Genomic DNA, 17,471 nt, shown 5'->3' with positions numbered 1-17,471 from the left:
AAAAATGGAATTCTTATGGTAAAATATACTGTTGCAAATAGTAGTAGCTCTTTGTAGCATATAAGTGAACCATTGAAGGTACTTTTTGAGTGACAAAATATATCTACTTATTTTTACGTACAACCTCACCGTATTTCTTTTAGCATTGATCTTTTGATTTAGAAATTATGAGGTTTATGATGCAAATTTTAGATGGGTAGTGATGCCCATTCAGGACAACCCTGTGCCAAAATGATTGAAAATGCATTTAAATTCTTTCAGATCTATAGTTTCTGAAGTATAAGAGACTATGAAGCTCCACCGAAGGTAAAAATGTATTTCATAATACTGTCACAGAATCAACAGATTTCATAAAGCTTCCTTGTAACATTGTTTCAATAAAAGATTATATATTTCTATAGTTGAATAAAGGTAATAATGAAAAACTGATGTTAAAATACCTCAGTTCAGTATAAAATTTGAATCCTTAAATATGCTTGGCTGTAATCCAAGAAAATAATAACAGTATAATAATAGCATATCTTAACATATGATTTTAAACTGCTAAGTTCATCCTTTATCCTCGACCTTAAAAATAGTGTATACTATATAGTCTCCTCAATTTTCAGATGGTAAAGTTAAGAAAAAAGATAAATATGCAAATATTAGTTTTGCAGGGATTTTGAAGACATTTGCACATTTTTGTATGCTGTGATTGGGAGACTTCCACTTTGTGTCTCATGAACTCAAATTAATGTTGCTAATTTGCTGTTGCCTATTTTAGCAATATATTAATGAAACTATTAAACATTCACTTCTACTAGCCATTTCTGATACATTATAACTTTGCGTATCAGGAAAAGTGTTAAGATGAACAAATATAAATGTAGGAATATGCTGTGTAAAAATGTTGCCATGTGAAATACACTCATGTCCATAACTTAAGGATAATGCAAAATAAGGCAAAGGAAGAGTTAGAAGCAAAATAAATTTGACTTATTTGTAAAGCTTATTTATTAAACAAAACATAAAGAGTAAAAAAAGATGCTATATGTTTGATATTATTAAAAAAATTAGCAATTATTTTCCCCTGGTGCAAATTACAAAAAAAAAAAAAAAAACCCTATTTACAAAAAACCAGTATTACATGGTTGGTATGATTGTTAATACATTTTATGTCTCCCAGACGATGCAATACAGTCCGTACAACGCCTAGGCATGCTGAGTATCAAATTATCGATCTGATCTTGGGGGATATTACACCACTCAAAAAGCAATGCTTTCCAAAGTTCCCGTAGACATGTAGGAGGAGGTCGACGGGCTGCAACTCGTCGGCCAAGCATATCCCACATGTGCTCTACTGGATTCAAGTCCGGTGAGAATGCTGGCCAGTCCATACGGGTGATATATTCCGATTGAAGGCATTCGCTTACAATGTTTGCACGGTGAGGACGGGCGTTGTCATCCATAAACACAAATTGTGCGCACATGGCACCCCTAAACAAACGTACGTGTTGTTCCAGAATGACGTCCCGATAGATTTGGCTTGTCATGGTTCCAATTTGAACATGCAGGTCAGTTCTGGAGCCCAGAATAATTCCACCCCAAACGAGCACTCCTGCACCACAGTAACGGTGTCGTTCAATGATGTTTTCTTGGTGGTAACGGGTACCTGCAGCTCTCCATATGAAAGTCCGGCGAGAATCAGACTGCAAGCTAAACCTGGACTCGTCGGAAAATATCACACAAGCCCACTGTTGCGGTGTCTACAATGCATGCTCTCTACTCCAGGCTAACCGCAGGCGACAGTGAGTTGCAGTAAGTGGAACGCATCTGACAGGTCTACGAGCATATAGACCAATCTGCCCAAGCGTCTGTACACGGTTTGCCTTGAAATTGTTGTACCATTGGCTGACCTCCCCCCCAGGGGTCGACGTAGAGAACTCTGCGAAGCTACTGGCTAGGATCTGTACCTAGGCAGTCTCGGCCCAGACAGCATTCCAGACGGCCGATAATTCTACCACGTAAAAAATCATCCAAATGTGTACTTTGTGGCATAAGTATTCGGCTATTGCACTGAAATGCTTATAAAGCGCCTGCAAACAATTTTATTTCTTTGCCTGTATTCCTTATATACACTCTCTTACACTCTCGTCATTGTGACGTACCATCGGTGTCATCTGGTTACTTTCTGAAATTTGCACATGTTTCTTGAAGATGTGTGTAGTGATTTTACAGGTGATATATTTATTTTGGAGTTCGATTTCCGTGTGACTCCGAGTTATCCCTAATTTATGGACATGAGTGTAGAATGGTTATGTGTTTTGCATTCAAAGAGATTCAATTTTTGGTTCAACATGTTTTGCATTGAGAAGTGATTTTAATTATCTTTGCTTGTTCTGAAAGTGGTTATAATTAATTTCACATGTGAATCATATTTTCCTATAATCTCATTTATTGGTGAAAGCAGTCCACGGTAACTTATTTTTAAGAATTCTGCAAACAAGAGCCGCTTACCCTTTTCCTTGGAACTTTCTTGCAACTTTGTGTTATCCATTACATTATCTCAGTTTGCATGTATATTCTTTGAATGCATATGTTGAGAGTAAAACCACAGGTTGGTTTAAATTTCTTTTTAGATACTTGTAATTAATTTTAATAGACCAGTAAAATTATTTTTGAGAACCATTTTCTTTCACAAGTATAAATGAGATGCGAAGGCTGTTCCTATTTACATAATACGAGTTTAAACATCTGCCATTAACATATTGAGTGTCATGGCTTTTTGGACCCTACTGATCAAACGTGGTCTGCAGACAGTATTTGTTAGCTGGATTTATACAATTATTTACTTAACTGTTTGTTTTCAGAATCTTTCATTCTTCAGTGTAATATGTGTAGATTATTTAAGAATATAATACTGTAAGAAAATTTCAAACGAATAAAAGCGGTCATGATATTTGGACTTAATTAAGGCAATGCTGCAATGTATCGGTGTAATACTGAAATAGCAGCAGTTGTACATGTTACTGAAAAATAAAGATTTAAGTTGAAAAATATGTGTATGGTTTTTAAATCATAAGTAGTTAGATTAAATTTGGAAGGTAAGATTTTGTTTTGTCAAGTGGCAGTATTGTGATCTGGCTGTTTGTAATGCTCTGAGGAAAATGAATTAATCCTAAGTCTCCCATGGGCAGCACTTGTTAATTTGCATAAATGATAAATACATTTGCAGTATAGTATGATATAATGGCCGAGTAACTTTAGGAAGACATTGCTAAAGACATTTCTAATACAAGAGCCTTGAATTTCGAAATATATTGAAAGAGGTTAATTTTGCCATTTATTCTTGGTGATCATTATTAGTTTAACATAAATTGAAAAATGAATGTTATTCATAAGACTTTATTCCCTATTTGAATAAACAAAGCATAATAAAATTATGTTGTGAACAACACTGGCATTGTGCATTAGAATATGAAAATGACTTATTGAATGGTGCAAATGATAAAAACAAAGTAAAGAGCAGAGAAGTCACATTTATTTATGACACAGTTTAGGAAGCAGTATTTATGGACTATCTTATTGGCTTTTGGGGTGAAAAGTGTTTTTACAAAATAAAGCTTCTGTTTAGAACTGATAAAATAATTAATGAAGTAAAAGAAAAATAATTCGTCATAGTTAAACGGGAACAGAAGACAAAATAGTTTTTTACAAAATTAATGTGCAAATTTATATCATGTACAATGCAATTCTATTAGTAGATTTTGTTGTTTAGGGCACTTACACTTATTAAATACAAAATAGTGGATGAATTATGTGAGAATTATTATTTAATCTCATTTCCATTGACCTATGTGATAGATTATTTTTCTCCTTTTAGTTCAGTATGTTACGAATTTTAAATAAAAGCTTATTGTATAATTTTTTAATTTTCATTTTTGTATCTCAATGACATATCAATTAAATGTTTCTACTAAAACATTTTTCAATAACAAGTAATCTTCTCCATCCAACAATTCTGTTATATCAAATTGTCAAACAAGTCCCGTGATTTTGCCAATAAATCAGAAATTGTGTTAAAAAATTGTATGAACTTCATTTAATTTTTTTTTCCTCCAGCTGATGGTGAAAACTAAAAAAAACTAAAATTCTGAGTTTTAGTTTGTCCATTAAATGAAGATATGAGCTTAAAATTAATAGCAAGATTTAAAAGATGAAAATTAAAAAAAAAAAATATTATAAAATTATTATTATTTTATTTAAAACTTCCAAAATAGTAAACTAAAATGAGGAAAATCATTTTTAAAAAATCAACCAAATTTTGAAATATATGCTTCATGATGTATTGTCATTAGCTATGAGCTAGTGTGTGAATTCTAAGCTTATCAGGAAATAGTATAAAATCAATGGCAAAGTTTTGACCATGGTGGCAAACACCATGAGCAGTTTAAATAAAAGCTTATAAAAACGTAGCTATTTTTTAAAAAAATCTAGAAAGTTTTTATTCTTGTCTTAAAAGAGGATGAAGAGTTTTTAATAAACTTTAAAAGTTTCAAATGTTTATAACATATAGTAAAAGCCCAACTATCTGGCATTCGGCGAAATTGGAAAGCTCAAGTAACTGCAATATTTTTGGAACTTAGAAACTTATTTAATGTAAAATTAAGCAAGAGTATTTGTAACCAGGGTTCGGTCCTTAAAAGTTCTTAGATTTTTTGGAATCGATTTTTGGTCCTTAAAAGTCCTTAATTTTGGCCAACATCAGCAGGTCCTTAATTTTAATCATCTGAAATTTCTATCTGTTTTTACGACTGAAACATAAGCATTTTGAAACTTTTTTTTTTCTAATAAAGAGCTCTTAAACAATTTTTTGCTTTTGGGGATGTGAATTCTTTTATTAAATGGTTCTAAATTTGGTGACTTATCAACATTTTGGCGATTTTAAGATCAGTTTCTATAGAAAATTTTTAATTCCGAGATCTGAGAATTTTCGACGATTTATTTTAAAACAATATAACTGATAAATTTCATTAAAATAATGGTAATATATTGAAATTATATTTAAAAAACAGCATTAAAATAAAAAATTTTAATTTTTTGCTGTCATAAGATTTCAATTTGGCCACATTTTATACAACATTTTGAATCTGAAAAATAAACAAGGTATAATGCTATAAAGCATGATTTACAGCAAACAGCACTTAGCAAAAGCAAAATTAGCTATGCAATTAATTAAAAATGTCTTCTTTTTAATTTTTTCATAGTAAGCGTTTTTCTCATGTAATTGTCTCAGAATATTCAAAATTCTCAGAATATGCATCAGTTTTCTCTAAAATATAATTTTACAGTTTTTCCCTCCTTTCCTTCCCCCCCCAAGATATTTCTGGCTTTTTGCTGTTACAGAATTGGTAGGGATAATTTTTCTTTAGTATTTTAGACATTGCAGCTTGAAAAGTTTAAAAGGATTTGAAGGTAAGATTTATAGACCCACGATTCTAGAAGATTCGAGAAATATGTGACAAAATAAAAAATGTCTCCATAGTATCAACACGTAATGGATGTATTTAACAGAGAGGTTAGCGATGAATTTCTTACTTTTTGGAGAACGTCTGGAAGAACTATGAAAACATAATATTTGTATGTTTTTACTCCTGATACTAGAATCTTTTTATTAACATGTTTATCTTTCCTTTATTTTCTCTACTTTTCACTTGGCACAAACATGGAAAACATAAAAAATGCTTCTAATCTTATCACATGGGCAGGCATTATAGAGAGGATTTTTTTTTTTTTTTTTTGTTAATAAAGAAATTGAAAAACTTACAATTTAAAAGATTCATCTAATATGTCTTAATGCATCATACACAGAGCTGGCACTAGGCATTTTCCCACCTGATGCAATCTCTATGAATCCTAAATTCTGCTGCCTAGTGCCTTTCTAAATTCTGTTTCCAGTGCCTGCTTTAAATTCTAAAAGTTTTGCCATTTCTAAATTTTGCTGTTCGGTGTGTCACTAAATTCTAAAAATTCTGAGATACCAGCTCTGTAACCGGCCTTTACCATATATATTTCATATTTCTTCAGAATGTTCATATTACTAAAGAAATAAAATTAGCCACTTTTTTATACATTTTAAATGCATTTAATGTTTTTTAGAATAACACAAATCCTTAATTAAATCCAAAAATCCTAAAATGAAAAGGAAACGTTGTAGAAAGAAACTGAATAGATAAAGAAAATTATTCTTCAAAAATATGTGCAGTTATTATTATGTAAATTACCCAAATGTTTATGATTTTCAGCCTTTACTATAATGTCCCCTTTCTATTTCTTCATATGATAGAGTTACTGAGCCAGATTAAATTAAAATTAAATTGTGTAATCTTTGACCACTAGTCCACATTTTAGTTTGAATTTGACTGTTCTTGTTAAATTACGTCACCGTAAGCTGTAGTTTATTTTGTTAGCATTAGAACATGCCTTTATGTTTTAAGTTCTTTTGAAAAAGAGGCTTATTTAAGCCTTTGTCTGATATTGTAGTTACTTTCAGACATAGCGATAATTTGCTTCATGTCTGTCGGGAGTTTGGGACTATTTAACTTTTACCGGATCAAGTAAACCCTCATAGTTACATTGTGGAGAGGTTGACAAGTTAGGAGATAAAGCACACAGAAACTAGCAAGAGAATAGGTTTGCATATTGAGATAAATCTCTAATTGTTAGAAAAGATTCTTAAACAAAAGGAAATCAATATAAACTAGCCAAAATGTTTAGGAAGGCTTCAAATTAAAATGATGGATAAATATTTTGTTGAGTTTTCTTGTTACAAAACATAAAGGTTTTGTAGCTTTTAATGTTTAATAATCATCCTAATATCGTTTAAGAATCAATGTCATAAATTACATGTATTTTAAACTGTGAAATTTGATTAGATTTTGATTTTAATAGGGCTTTTCTAACAAATATTGTTAAAAAATAAAATATAATAGTTGCCATGTAAATCCATAATGACTAAGGTTATCTAATAATCTAATTCAATTATTTATAACTAATTGCGTACCCTTAAAAATTATCTCTGCATACTAAAGTGAGTTATTTATTGCCTTTCATTAATCCTCACCATGGCCACAAGATAAAACACAAAATATTCAAGTAAAACTTTTTCTTTGCATCTAGTCAGACTTAAAATAATACAAAACAGCTTATCACCTCTACTGCTGTAGTGGCATATTGAAACCTTAAAGTATATTAACTGGGTTACAATCCCTGGAACTCTACACGAAGCTACAACACTAACTACATCAAACAAAGCCCAACCAACTTTCAAAACTTGCCAACTGTGCCTACATCAGAACTTTCAGATTTTGTTTTAATCAGCAGGTCTCTCTCTAGACAAGCAGTAGCAGTGATAACATTCAGTCTTTTGTTATGAATCATGCTGATAATGCTTACTTCTCATTTTAACCTAAGACGCTTGACATAAAATCTACAAACTACAAGAATCACACAGCATCCCATTTGCATCTGCTCCAACAGCCAATCATCTCTCCATATCATCCTGAATCACCGCCACTCATCACCAGTAATTACAGGCATACAGAGTCAACTTTACTACAGCAGATATAGCAACATTCAACTAACCGCAGTCAAGACGCACGAGGGCACAGAGGGGAACGAGGCTGCAGACGTCCTGGCAAAGGAAGCTGCCAACGGACCCAACGCCCATTGAGAAAACATCGCAGTTCCGCCGTCTCATCTAAAACCAATATTGCATCAAGCAGTCCTCAGAGAGTGGCAACATGAATGGAACACAAATGAAACAGGTCGCCGTACCTATATCTTTCTTCCAAAAGTGTCAATGGCCTGTCTCATTACAACCCCATAACTCACAAGATATATCACTGGACATGGCCCTTTCCCTTCATATTACTTCAGACACCATATCTCCGACACGGACACCTGCATCTGCAGCCGAGGAGCACCCAATCATTACATCTTCCACTGCCTACTGACAACCTTAACTCGTATTAAGCATCCTACAACAATAACTGAGGCCTTACAGTGCTATATTATCAGCACTAAGCTAACAAAAACACAAACCTGCAAAACCATCAATGCATTAGCCTTCATCGGCCAAGATGTGTGCCAGTCACATTAAACCCTTGCCAGCTTCCCAGTAATAAGAACACGATCTACATAAGCAGCAAAAGAGTATCGACTTCAAATATTTTAGGTTCCATGAAATTGTCACAAGATGCAATGCATGCATTCCACTAATGCACAAATTGTGAAACTGCAGAGTGTGTAAATGTTCATCCTCCTGTACTACAACTGCAGCCAGCTGCATCCTCCTGTGCACGTTCGTAAACAGAGACCTGAAGCAACTGTAAACTATGTGCAAATTATGAACAATGCATGCAAACAGCAAATTATTTGCGACTACACCCATGTGCAAACTGTTTAGCTGTATGAACTACACAACCATGGACAACCTTATGTGCAAACGCTTGTGCAATCTATGCCCTACGAACTCCTAGCACAGAACTCGCATACTGTGCGCTGCATGCCACCTGAGGTCATTATCCTAGCAACTTAGCTCAACACATGCCTTAATTATATTTCTTTGCATGTTTTAATTCTTGCTCTTGCTGCCTTTTTTTTTAATTCTGTAACATTTTTGTTTCCTTGCCATATCTGTTCAGTCAAAGTCTCTCCAAATCTGTAAAACAAAACATGAGCGCCCTTGTTTGGCCATGTACAGCCTTTTTCATGTCTCAATAAACTCCCGAAGCAGCCTCTTGGGGCTCCAGGGAGTTGCTGCTATATAAAGGAGGGTGTGGGATATACGCCTTTTTACCTATGTTAGACACCAGGCGTCCCTGTCCTCCGAAACCTGTAACCTATTAGAGCGAGCTATTATCTTTCATTAATAGTCACTGTGGTCACAAGATAAAACACAAAAATGTAAAAATTTAAGTAAACCTTGTTCTTTTATCTAGTGAGACTTGAAGTTATACAAAAAAAACTTATCACCTCTGGTGCTTTAATGGCTTATTGGAACCTTAAAGTATATTAACTAGGTTACAACCCCTGGAACTCTACAGGAAGCTACGACACTAACTGCATCAAACAGAGCATAACTAACTTTCAATACTTGCCAACCGTGCCTACATCAGGCCTTTCAGGTTTGTTCTAATCAGTAGGTGTCTATCTAGACAAGCAGCAGTGGTGACAACATTCAGTCTTATGTTACAAATCATGCTGATTATGATCTTACTTCTCATTTTAACCTATGCCGCTTGACATAAAATCTACATGCTATTTACTAAACCTCTAGACTGACCAAGTATGTGACAAAATGAGACATAAAAATAATCAACATAAAGCTAGTAAAACGTAAATGTCACTTATCTTCTTTAAAATATGTTCAATTATTATAAGTGTAAAATATTTAATGCTACTAGATAAATTGCATAAAGTTTATTTTATTATCTAACTTATTAATAATTATGCTAATTCATGTTTAGTAATAATGCATATTACTTGCAGATCTATTTTATTTTTAGGATGGTATTACAAAAGTGAATTTCAGGCATAGATAATATTTTTAATTGAATTTATTCAATTCCCATTTGCTCATAGGTCCTTAATTTTTTTCATTAATGGTCCTTAAAAGTACTTAATTTCCATGTGCAGTAATGTGTACGAACTCTGGTAACTCTTGTTGTAAAACACTTATAGACTACAATTTAAATCAAAGAAAAATTGTGACCAAACAGTGGGATTTTTAGCATCAGGGATTGATAAACGTGATGTAATGCTTTGTCTTTATGTAAAACTGATTAAATGCTTGGTAAATCGATTTAATTTTTTGTTAACTGCTGTATTTTTTTCAGTTACATTTTGAAAAAATGTTTAAAATTTGGGACTTATTATCAATGTACTAAATAACATGCAGTAGAGTATTTCAGGGATCCTGGCCTCTTGAAAAGTGCATTTTATCTGAAAATCTATAAGTACTGGCTGTGCAGTATGAGAAGTTATGACAAGCAGTTCAAGTTTTTTTATATGTTATGTCCATAACTTGTATATTTTGATGAACTAAATAAAGAGCAATCTTTAAACTTCTGCCGGAATGGCTGGCATAAGTTTGGCAGGATCTCCACCAATTTTCGTAGTCAACTGCTTTTCGTAATGAAATATGATTATGAAACTTATATTTCAAATTATTTCAGAGTTTATCCTGAAATGTCCTTTTTGCTTTCAAAATCTGACATAATTTAAATGAATATTCAATATTAAAGTTGATATCAAATAAAATGACTCTTTTTATATATTTTCCCTTCCATTCATTTGGCTCTTTTGCTGTGAACTTTTTGTATGCACTCAGTTATCTGGAATCGCCATTCCCCAAGCTTTCTGAATAGTCAAACATTTACTGTATATTTTTGAATATTTAAAACTTTTATATCATATAAAAGAATATAATACATACCACAGTAAATCTAAGAAAATCAACTCTTAAAATGAAATGATGAAAAAGATGTATATAAACTTACGATATGGAAAAAAATTTAAATGACTGTAAATTTCATTGTAAGTGACTAAGCACTAATTGTTAAACTCTTTTGTTTTTGCGATTAATAAATTTAAGTTGTAAATATAAAATCTAGCTATAAAAAAGTGGGAAAGAGAATTTGTACGACAGAACAACTTTTGTACTAAGTTTAATATTCTCAGCAAGATAGAATAAATTTACACAGAAGCAAACGAAATACTGTGTCGTATTGATATGACCTTGAAATTGTGTTTTGAAGCAATGCCCATGGAAGAACTGATGCATTTTTTCCTGCCTCGTGCTGCAGCATGTTTTAAAAAGTGCAGAAAATTGCCCAATTAATATTTATCATTCTTGTTTAAAGAGTGTCAAGAATTTGTTTTAAAATCTGTGGCAATTTCAAAACTTTGTAATGGACACTTTTTTAGATGTTGAAATTTTAAAATAATAGATGTCAAATAATCATGAAAATCCAGCGATTTTTCAGAGGGGGGGAAAGACAAATTTCATTTAACCCCTTAATTGCCACTGAAATGTGCAAGATTCACTCCCCAGGGCCATTGTTTTTACACAGTCGTGATAGTTATCCAATGTATTGGGGAGGAATAAGTGCAAGTTTTGCTGTCTAAAAACTGTTTACTTTCACAAAATAATGAATAAATGAAAATACAAAATTTAATGTGTAGAGTAAAAGTATAATAGAAAAAGATCCTAAAAAATGGAATTTCGATCAATTTATTTCTAGACCAGTAAAGTGTAATATCAGGTTTCTGTGCTATACCTTGTAAAATCAGTATACCTAAAAAAACAAATTTCTTCTGAATTAATTGGATGCCAAGTGTTATAAAGTGAGATACTATAGGTGAGTTAGGCCTTGTGTGCATCGTGAGCAGTTGCATATCTTGAAGTGTCGAAAGGGCTGAAATCCTGTAGCTCCCACTCTTGAATATGTATATAGTATAGTGTATTGTGTTTAATCATCGTAATAAATGTTGTGTGCAAACTTCGCTTAATCCTTGAAAAGTTACTGACCACAAAAAGCATCCTGCAACTACACCTCTGGATACTTGGAGCTTTCATGATTGCTCACCTACACCAAGATTTTCTTGACTTTTTCTTCTGCAAGATGCTGGTTTATATACTGGTTTGCAAAATGTTTAGTTTCAGTAACAATATGAAGCATGAGCAGTTCATCAAAAAAGAAGCATCACTGTCATACATATTTGTAAAAGGGCCCACCAGCGGCCGAGCGGTAAAGACGTTGAACACTGGTAGTTCGGTCCGAGGTTCGAATCCCGCGAACGGGCTGGCTGCATGGGCGTTTTCGTGGTTTTCTCCATGTGTAACGTGTATACGAGCCAGTTTCCCTTGGAAAGTCCTCCACAAAAGGCATCCCTCCCTTTAGGCAGATAGCCCTCGTGTGCTTTGCCAAAACTGAATAATCCAATCCAATCCATATTTGTAAAAGAAGCACCTACTACAAACAGTAAATGAAAACGGAAGACACAGAATAAAAAAAAAAAAAAAAAATGTTACTCAAACAGAAGCATGAGCAATAACCGTGCAGTCATTACTTTCATTGTTTCAGAAACATTCCCCTTTCTCTCTGAAATAGTATTCACCTTCACATACTTTGTCAAGGTCATTGTGGCAGTGCATTCCAAAGCTTTGCGAATAATTTTACTGGCAGCAGTGCAAAGCAAATGATAGTATTTCAGAAGGGCATATATATGCCGGGGACAGTTAACGCATCGGCTGAGCAAGGCATATGTATATATACACACATCTGGTGGCAGTTAAAAGTTGTAGAAGATTTTTCCCCTCGCCCAATCCTATGGTGGAAACTATAAAACTCTTAAGAGTTTTGATATGTTCATTAAAGGAAAATGTGTCTGGAGAATTATTAATAATATTGCTTCTGTTATACATTCTGCTTCACCTAATTGCACACAATCCAATATTTTTTGAGTTGTTAAATATCATGAGAGAAGTTGAAAATATGATTGGTCACAATATTAGTAAAATTATATCAATTTACAAAAACAAAATGGATGAACTTAGGAAATGTGACAGTATATTAAACAGAATTCAAATCCTGTATCTTATATTAGAGGAGATACATCAGCTTGATAACAATACACCCTAATTTGTTCATTACTTCTACTGTACTCATTATGTGTTTCACCAGTTAACTCCACATTTCACCTTATTCCTTTCCAATAAGCTACACCTATGTCCTTGATCCCCATCTTACTCTAATTATTCCCTCAGTCTTAATATGTGCACATGCTACTTCTGCACATTAATTGTAATTAATAGTTACTTGCATTACTGGCATTTCTTTATATTGTTTTTTGTTTGCACAGTTGCCCTTCGACTTCAATGGTTATTGCACATGGCAGCAGTAGATGTATCCTATATGTTTCCTCACTTGGAAGTATGTGTCTTCTTTTATGTACAATTCAAGTTCGAACTTTTCTCCTGTAATTTCGAAGCACTGCGTGTTCAAAAATCACCATTTAGTGTTATCCTGTGATTGCGTAACGTACACGGGTGCCCGTTAAAAGCAAGCTGCAATGCTGCCTGAGCTGAAGAATTATTTCAACATTAAATCAAAAATATTTAAATTGATTTTTGAAAAAATCTTCTCACATTGTATTGTCATACACAAAGTGTGCATGTAAATTTTGAGTTCAGTAGGTTATCAGGAAGTATTTTAAAAATTTCTAAACTGTTGACAATGACAAACACCGTGAGTGAGTAAAATAAAAACTTATTGAAGAAAGGTGTATTTTGAAAAATTTAAAAGGAATAATTTTTCATTTGTAATAATTTAGGTTAATGAATTTTTGATAAACTGGAATAAAAAAATGCAAAATTTTAATTTTTATGTTAGGGTGTGGTAACTTCTGCAGTAAGCTTAATTGATGCATTTGTGAAGAAAAATCCAGAGGAGTACAAAGGCTGTGTGTCTCTTGCAGTTTCCAGACTTAGTCGAGTAAGTTCATATTTCAAATCATGAATATTTTTAAAATCTGTTTTAATGATTGTGCACTGAATTAAATTGTATAGTGAAATTTCCTTTTTACTGTAACCTAAACTATTTCAAATAATTCCAGAATCGTAAAATAATCTATTTAAATGTACCGTAATTTCCAGAAGAAACGCCGCGGCGTGTACGTGTTTAAAACTTAAATTTTCAGCGGGTGCGGCGTTTCTACCCATGCGGCGTTTAGGTGCACTAAAAATAAAATATTTCCTATGATGGTCATTGTACATAGTTTGGATGGCCTTGTCATTGTGCATATACTGGTGCTGTTCCCACACAAAAGACCACTCAGTTGCTTTTTGCGAACGTTATTTTGTTTACATTCTTTCCCTTGAACGGACCTACATGCCTTATTCACCCTAAACGAGATCTCAGAACAATAACATTCTTCCCCTTTCAAATCAACATTGTCATCAGTTTGAATAGTCTCTTTCCTCTGCCATTCGATGAATCTTCCAGGACCCATCCTCTCCCCACCCCTGCATTTTCTGCAATTTTTTTCAAAGGCGAACACGACTCCACCTGCCTCGAAATAACGAACTCTGACGTATTTCCCCTTCAGCATGAATGGATTTTTCTTGGCATTCTGCCAAATACAGATCTCATCAGTTTAGGTACAAGTACTTTGTTGAATAGTTTTTAATTAGGGAGCGGAAAATTTTTGAAAATGTCTCTAAACGGCACAGAAGCTACACATTTCTTACCTTTAATTTATTTTTGAGTTATGGTTTCATTTCATGCATTTTTCTTAACTAGTATGTCATATATCAGAACTTAGGTTGAGTTTTTGCATCTACACGGCCCACGACGATGTCACGCGCAATTTAATCTATTGGGGCATTTCTGTGTAATTTAATTTTTTTCCACGCCATTTTTCTCGAGTGCAGCGTTTACGCTGATGCGGCCTTTCTTCCGGAAATTACGGTATATGCTGTGTGATTTTAATTTCCATAAATAGTTTAAGGGATTGTATTCCGAGATTTGTCATTTTACTGATATTCCTTTGTTCCTTTAAATATATTCATCTTACGTCTTTTATAAGAGCAAACTGAAATTTTGCATTTAAAACAAACTGTTAAGACTAACTGAAGCACTTGTAGCTTTACAATCACAACTTGGTCTTAAACTACAAACTTCTTACTTTCTAGGAACCTCATGTAAATGAATGACTTTATAAATTCCTATTTTATTTTATCAGCTTTTTTATATATGCTGAATTAGTCAATAAATAATCACATTACATTTTCTAATAAAAGTAAATTTGCAAATTTATGAGCATTATATGAATTCAAAATATCTAAAATTGCAACATTTTGTCTACTATGGTTTAAACTCTATTCAGATCAATAACTTTTAAGAAGCCTTTCAAAAATTGTCTATTTTTCTCAGAAAGTACAATAAAATTCGCATTTTTAAACATAGGTAAAAAATCGCCAATTAGCCAAAATTAAAATAGATGTGAAAATTACCATTATGCCTTTTAAATTGGCAATTTTTTTTTTTTTTTTTCCAAACTAGTACGAGTTGTAAATTAATTTTACATAGATTGAACTTTCTCATGGTTACAAGTTAATATTTTGACTCTGTAAGATATATTTTATTGCAGCATGAGTGATGGGAAAAATACATTTTATTTGGTATTGTGGGCTTTTGCTTTTACAATAGACATGTATGCAAATAGTTTCGCTAATATTGGTATTACAACTGTCAGTTCAGTGTAATGATTAGTGTTCTATGCTATCATATTTTTAACAACATAGCAAAATTATCCAAGAATTATAGAATTCCCTTAATGTCATCAATATTCATGTGAATGGGATGGATGACTAAGTGGAAACCTTGTTGTCTTGCTGCCTTTGAGTCAAACTTGCGAAGATATTTTATGCCCGTTTCACATAAAATACAAGCCTTCTCTAAATCATTTAGTTTAATGTCACCATCAAAGCATATAAAAAAGTTTCCTGTTATGCTTAGTAAATTTCTGCAGTCACAATCAGAATCATCCATTTCAAATTCACAAAAGTGCATAAATTATGCTTAAATAGAACTTATCTAACATTTGTATTTGATAACAAATTAAGAAAATATTGAGTAAAAACCTCTCTAAGCAAAGTATTCAGGAAATGTAATACATAATTCCAAATCAAATGTGTTTCACACTAAATCATATAAGGGGAGTTGCCAACAGTGTTCGTTCTGAGATTGATAACTGCCGTCTATGAAAAATCTGAGCTTGAATAAATGAAACACAATGATAAAATATGCAAAGTATGGCACATAGAATAAGGCAACTAATTATGATTGATAGTTGGTAATTTCTAAGTGTAAGTATGATGTTAATACTTGTGGAATGACAAAACTTAGTGATCATTAAAAATATGAGGAGCATACACAAACAGGACCAATTATTTAAGTGCTGTTAAATATGATCACTCAGTAATGTCTATTAATATTGAAAATATTAGACATTTGCTGATTAAATTTATGACAGAGGAAGGTGTAACAGTAACAAATAATCATGAACACATAATTGCAGCCTGTGGTTCAAAAGGTGGCCACTATTACTTGCTGTTATAGTACATTGACAAAAATGCAATCTTCACTAATATGTGTTTTATCTTTGTATTCATTAACCCGTTCAGTATGGGCATGTCATATATTCATCGGCAGCAAACATTACCTCACGGCCGGGTGTGTCATATTTGAATCGCCATTTAATTCATTCTGTGGCCGGGCATACCACATTTGACTTTTTAGATAGGACATTTAATTAGTATTTTGTATTGTCACTAGATGTAGCTGTATGTCTGTTATGGTGAAGTATATCGAAAGTTAAGTATGTTTACCTTCATTCCTACGCAATGTTTTTTATTTTTGGTATTTTGTTTCGGAATGAGATTGAGATTCATGGGTGGTTGTTGAGCCATGTAATGTCTCTTTAACTGCGTCATTTGCTATAAACAAATGCACATGTTATCGCTGCATTGAGGTACTTTTTATTTTGCGATATAATGGGATAGATCTTCTATCATTAGAGATTTTTTTATTACTCTTAGATTTTTCCTTCTGGCATTGAGATGAATATTTTGTTATCGTCAGTGAAACGTATTTTTTAAATTTCAAACGAAAGCAGTATCTGAACATAGAATATACGCAAATGCTAATTCGTTAGTAATGAGTAATGTAATGGCTCTTATTGCACTATTTTATATAAACAAATGAACATGTTCTCAATGGTCTGGAATACTTTTTAATTTAATTTATTAATTTTTCTTTATTTTGTTATCTTATAGTGGAGTAGATGTTCTATCATTAGACTTTTTTTATTACTCTTCGAGTTTTCTGGCATTGAGATGAATATTTTGTATCGCTTAGCGAAAGGTTTTTTTAAATGGCAAAACGAAAGCACTATCTGACCATAGAACAACATACGCAAATGCTAAATGAGTCAAATTTGCTGAGTAAAATAGCAGCAGATATTCTATTCCTGTGACATATGCAATGTTGGACTTTGCATACACCCATGTTTCAAAGAATATCATACACTGTCTCTTTTTTGAAATATTGCTTATTTTTCATTGCTTGCATGTTGAAATTTTTTGAAAGACAGTTTTAATATTTTTAAATTTTAATTACACCTTGTATTAAATAAAATCTGTGATTGTTTGGATATTTTTCCATATATATTTATATGGGGGGATAAGGGGAAAATTATATTATTCTAGAAGGAGTATTTTATAAAAATTTTAAGGAAATTGTAATAATAAAGCTTTAAAATTAATTCTGACAACTACCTGACTGTTCTTATAATGTACCAAAAATTGGAACAATTGGATGAAAAATTTAATTAATACGAATTTTTTTCCAAAGTTAGGCTTAGCA

At 32.5% G+C, this 17,471-nt stretch overlaps 1 protein-coding gene across 2 annotated transcripts in view; it reads left to right on the top strand.

The window, feature by feature from the left end:
- Window positions 1-17,471, top strand: part of AP-2alpha (adaptor protein complex 2, subunit alpha) — a 95,484-nt gene that overhangs the window by 14,764 nt on the left and 63,249 nt on the right. For both annotated transcript variants that reach the window (XM_085809264.1, XM_085809263.1), the window contains exon 7: window positions 13,437-13,538. In XM_085809264.1, coding sequence (XP_085665390.1) covers window positions 13,437-13,538 — 102 coding nt within the window. The remainder of the gene's footprint in view (window positions 1-13,436; window positions 13,539-17,471) is intronic.

This window comes from Stegodyphus dumicola, chromosome X2 (assembly GCF_044657685.1).
Source record: "Stegodyphus dumicola isolate Sdum_Otavi_A_Nest chromosome X2, ASM4465768v1".
Taxonomy (NCBI): Eukaryota; Metazoa; Arthropoda; class Arachnida; order Araneae; family Eresidae; genus Stegodyphus; species Stegodyphus dumicola.
The sequence above is the reverse complement of the archived record's forward strand: the minus strand, read 5'-3'. Positions and strand labels throughout refer to the sequence as shown.